At 37.7% G+C, this 5,482-nt stretch overlaps 1 protein-coding gene across 1 annotated transcript in view; it reads left to right on the forward strand.

Annotated features, from left to right (window-relative positions):
• LOC106821120 (run domain Beclin-1 interacting and cysteine-rich containing protein-like) overlaps positions 1-4,544 on the forward strand; it is a 24,582-nt gene extending 20,038 nt beyond the window's left edge. Inside the window, exons 13-15 of the mRNA XM_014825796.1 lie at positions 896-989; positions 1,531-1,603; positions 3,549-4,544. Of these exons, the coding sequence (XP_014681282.1) occupies positions 896-989; positions 1,531-1,603; positions 3,549-3,615 (234 nt within the window). The 3' untranslated portion in view covers positions 3,616-4,544. The remainder of the gene's footprint in view (positions 1-895; positions 990-1,530; positions 1,604-3,548) is intronic.
• Positions 4,545-5,482: the final 938 nt, after the last annotated feature.

Raw genomic sequence — 5,482 nt, forward strand, 5'->3', positions numbered from 1 at the left:
TATCCATGCAGGTGTATGCCACGTATGTAGTATATCAGGTATCCAGGTGTATGCCAGGTATGTAGTATATCAGGTATCCAGGTGTATGCCAGGTATGTAGTATATCAGGTATCCAGGTGTATGCCAGGTATGTAGTATATCAGGTATCTAGGTGTATGCCAGGTATGTAGTATATCAAGTATCCAGGTATATGCCAGGTATGTAGTATATCAAGTATTCCGGTATATGCCGGGTATGTAGTATATATCAGGTATCCAGGTATATTCCAAATATGTAGTATATCAGGTATCCAGGCATATAGTATATCAGGTATCCAGCTGTATGCCAGGTATGTAGTATATCAGGTATCCAGGTATATGCCAGGTATGTAGTATATCAGGTATCCAGGTATGTATAGTATATCAGGTATCCAGGTATATGCCAGGTATGTAGTATATCAGGTATCCAGGTATATGCCAGGTATATAGGTCGTCGGTCGTTCACGCGACGGTTATGCTGTGTGTGGGTTTCGCTGCCTGAATTACCAGTTCATAAGCAGATTATCCTTCGTATTCAGGGCTATGTGAACCGTGAGTATGTAGAGGTATGGACGGATCGTTAGTTTTCTGGTGATGTTAGTGCAAACCGCTGATCGGTTTTGCCAGTGGTAGTGGTAGTAGTAGTGGATTTTTATCGCAAATTTGTCGTATTTGCAAATTGTCAATTTTTGTCGTCTTTTCGTGTTGCCTTTTTTTTCTGACTTTGTTGATGTTTTTTTTTATCAAACCAAAGTTTCGGTTAGTTGAAGAAGGATCTAAAATGTCTATATTTAAAGAGTTGTATTGTTACACGGGGAACAGCATGCATGATTACAAGATGCAGTAAAATGTTAAGGTTTTTCTCTCACTTTTTGCAGTTATGTCACGTCAAAGGTTTTATCTGTGAGTTTTGTCAAGACAGCAGCAGCATTATCTATCCATTCGAGTTGAAAAAGGTCACCCAGTGTCACCGTAAGTGGATTAACAAGTATTTCTAACTCCTGCGAAACTATAACAGTTCTATTAGTGCACAATGAAATTGGTTGCCTGGAGCCACATCTACATGAAGTCCTTGCAATTTCTGTTCAGTTTCTATTCACCCGTTTTGTACTATTTTCTATTGCAAACCAAAGTTTCTACGGGGAAGGCAGTAATTTCAACATGAATGTTATCAAGAGCTAATAATACCTCCATTATTAGCTCTTGATGTTATATATAACGAATGGCCTATTACCTGTTGGTTACCTAAATCAGTGTAAATAGGTTCCAAAATTACCAGTTAATATTTTATTAAGTCGTGGTTATTGATACCCACGTGATGCTTATGGTTTTCTACGTGATTAACTAAAACAGAGCAGTACATAATTTATTGTTTTGTAATTTGTTGCTCAATTGTACGTTGTTATCAGCAAAATGGATTGTAAGATTCTTTCGCAATGCTGTCCTACTCCCTTGCTGCGTGGGTCAGAAATGTAGTTACTTCATATTGGTTTATTTTTGTCATCGATTTCAGTGTGTGGAACGTGCTTCCATAAGAAGTGCTACGTCGCGCAGCGGTGCCCACGGTGCGAACGCATTCAAGCGAGGTAATGCTGCTGCAGCTTCACACACACGCACGCACGCACGCACGCACGCACGCACGCACGCCCCACAACGCGCACGCCCAGCTCACGCACAGCACCACGGCACGCACGCACGCACACACACACACACTCACACGCACTCACACACGCACGCACGCACGCACACACACACACACACACACACACACACACACACGCACACACACACACATAGCTCTAGCTACAGCTGCATACAGACATGCACTAAAAACATGGGCGTGTGGGCGCAGGGCATGCATATAATTATGTGTTGTGGCGTGTGTGCATGAGACTGTGTGTAAGGCTAGGATGTTCATCACTCGTGAGTGTTATTATAACTGGCTGTAATACTGGGAAGTTATTAGGACCTTTTTGCAGTGCCAATATCACTTAGTGCATCCCTAGTTACAAATCAAGATGGGGCACAGCCCACCGAAAGTTTTGTGAACACTTGCTGGTTCGTATAATCTCTCTGGAGAAATATTTGATGGTCGTGTTTTAATCTGATTCGAATAATTTTTTGTATGCAAGCCAGCTGCGTTATAAAGTGTAGCAGCTGTAATATAAGGCATGCTGTGTGCCAGCTGTAACACTAGTTTGACTGGTCCTTGCATAGCACCAAGCGTGTATAATATAGACAGATATTATACACTATGCTACATATATTATATACACTTTTATACATATATTTATACATACATACATATATTTATACATATATTTACTACAGGTATTATGCATCTATATTTATTATACACCCCTGATAGCACTATGTTTGAGTGCAATACGTACAGTCAGGGTGGGTGAGAAAAATTGCCAAACGAAACAATGCTACTGGTAGCTATTGGAATCAATGATCACTTAAGTTTCGTCAGAAATGTGCCAAAAAGGGGAAAAAATCTCAAGGTAATGTACTGCCTAGTAATTGAAATTAACTCTCGTGAAATGCAGAGGATTTAGACATCGATATATATATATATATATATATCATATGTGTATATATATATATGTATATATATATATGTATATATATATGTATATATATATGTATATATATATATATATATATATATATATATTCTGGTTGTAATTCACTGGTTTTAAATGAGATGGCTAGAACATCTAATTTCATGGGGCATGACAAATCCATGACGTCAATCAAATTGAAAGGAGCTTTCACGGATTGTATAATTTATGTAGATACAGTTTTATTGCTTTTTTTTTAAACGAAATGGCAGCCCCGATTTCATGCACACATGCATGCACGCACACAAATATATAACGATCATATCATGTACAGATTCTGATGAAATCGTATATGGAATTATCATGTTTTATTTATATTTTTGGCTGTGTCTGTCAGTCCGGAGTCGATCACGAGAAAAGACGTGAATTCCCGAGCGAATTCAGGAACACATATCTTTACTGAAAATGGCTAACACGGTTTAATCCTAACAGCCCACTGCTTATAATCGTTAGCATACGGGTAGGAACTACCGTAACTGAAACACACACACAAAAATCCTCACCTCAAACGTGTCGTTGTAAGAAAAAGTTTGTTGTTGTTGCATTTTATCTGAGTTTAAGGGGACCATACAGAAACTATAACCGTGATTTCAATGGTCATGAAGCCTAATGCTTTTCTTCGATTTGCCATTTTAGAAGAAAAAACACTTGCAACATACTCTGAACAGACTTTTTTTTAGCGTAAATTGCATTAATTGCAATGTACTCATTTCATGCAGATGTCAGTGCAATGCATACTTATAGCCACGAAATTGCTTTCTGCCATGTACGCGCATTAACACGGTGTAACTCTGTTCACATTTCAAAATTGCTGTAGTTCGCGATTTTTGTGTGCGTTTTAGCTAACTGGTAAATAATAAATCGACAATTAAATTAAATTTATTTTTAATTAAATTGATTACAGGAAGGAAAAGACTCTATTAAAGCAACAGCAGGCACCTGAGTATTCATCAAGCAGTAGTGAAAACTGACACGTGCTATTCGACCTACGTACGCATTCCCTCCAAAGATAGGTTGTCATGGCAATAGCTGTGGTCCCGCAGAGCTGGGTTGTCATGGCAATAGATGCGATCTTGCAGAGCTGGGTTGTCATGGTAACAGGAGCTGGCTCGCCAGAGTTAGAATGAAGCTCAATTGGACCTAGGTTGTTATGGCAACGGAGGGAATCAGAGAAGCTCTCTCTCCCTTTCTTGCCGTAGCAACAGATTCAATCATGTAACGAGATCTGCGTGGAGTGTAGTCGTGTTCGTGATTCTATTTAAGCACAGTTGTTTGCATATCAAAGCGTTCTGGAAAAATTTGAAGTCACAATGCTAATTTATTTCTTTGTGGCGTTTGATAAAAAATTCTAGAGATCGTAATGCTTGATATGCGTTTGTTATATACGTATATAAGTGTATATATATATATATATATAAATATATAAAAATGAAATCTATTAATGTTATAGTAAATCAAGATAATCTAAAAAAATTAGGTTATTTTTCGTTGTTATGTCACGTTAAGTATATTCGATGATATTTATTCTGACGTTCAAGACAAGCGCAATTGTGATGTAGTTGAGCATCTACAGTCAAATTAGTATAAATGTGTAACAATGTTTTTTCTATTCATTATTATCATTCTCCTGTATTAGTTTCATTGAAGATTTGGTTCTCTAGTTATTTAAGTCGGTTGTATTTTCAATAATTGCTTCTATAATTACTTAAGTTCAATATATGCTGTAAGGTGTGAATATATTCTGCCGGTGCAATTTTGAGCAATATTGCCAGTGCTTATGCAAACGTCATTGTCCAATGTTAATATTCTTTATTATGGTGAGTGGCGGTTATTTTCATTGGTTAAATGGAATTGCTTATGTCATTAAAATCTTTGTGTATTTTACTGATTTTCAACATAACAGATTCTTTTCATGTTTATTCATGTTATTTACTAATGCCATCTCTTACATTTATGTGTTTAGACTTTTTAGACACGTCATCTCGTGTTACATTCTCTATAAAACAAGTGCGTGGTTTTTATTTCGATATTTACTGTCGAATTCACAATGCATGCTCGAATTAATAATTTCTACTCAATGGTTTGTTAATAGTTTATAATTAGGTTAGTTTATAGATAGATATAAATTTGTGACAGCGACCGCTAGAGATTTGTGGCGCCACGATTCAAAATCGCGAAGCCGCAAAGCATAAATTGTTTACCTTTAAGGTAGACTTACAACTTGGGACCAATACAAAGGTAAAAGTTGGCTCATTGTCACATCTCTACCTAAGATCACACAAATCGCCTCTAAATTAACTCATCCTCATAGATATTAGTCTTCGGGGAAGTCCACGGGACTATATGGAAGATGGAAAGAGACAAAGTTGATCAAATCGACCGATCAACACTGCGGATCGCAGTAGAAAAAGCCTAAACTACGGGTACGTGTAAAATCGATAACCCGCCATCACGTCTATCACTACTATGTGTGAGTAGGTATACACAGTATACAGTGCTGGGAGGATTACACCCACCCCTGCGTCGCTATCACCTAGGCAACGTCGAAAGAACACACTGAGATGCGAGAAATTCTTAGAGTATCACATTCGCATAAACCGAGCGATTGTTTATAGGATATTGATTATATTATCTGATCACGGGCAACGAGCAATTGACCCGCGCCGTAACTACGATACCTATAATTATAATTAATTAGTATGAGAGTAAATCATTTATATTCTATAATTGTACTCATGAACCGCGCAGAATCACCGGGATTTTCGGAAGTGTAATTTCCACGTGAAAATCGTCAACAACCAATCCGTCATTACACGAACGCGTTCGTTTGTTTCTTCG

The sequence above is a fragment of the Priapulus caudatus genome, unplaced genomic scaffold, assembly GCF_000485595.1.
Source record: "Priapulus caudatus unplaced genomic scaffold, Priapulus_caudatus-5.0.1 Scaffold59, whole genome shotgun sequence".
Classification (NCBI taxonomy): Eukaryota; Metazoa; Priapulida; class Priapulimorpha; order Priapulimorphida; family Priapulidae; genus Priapulus; species Priapulus caudatus.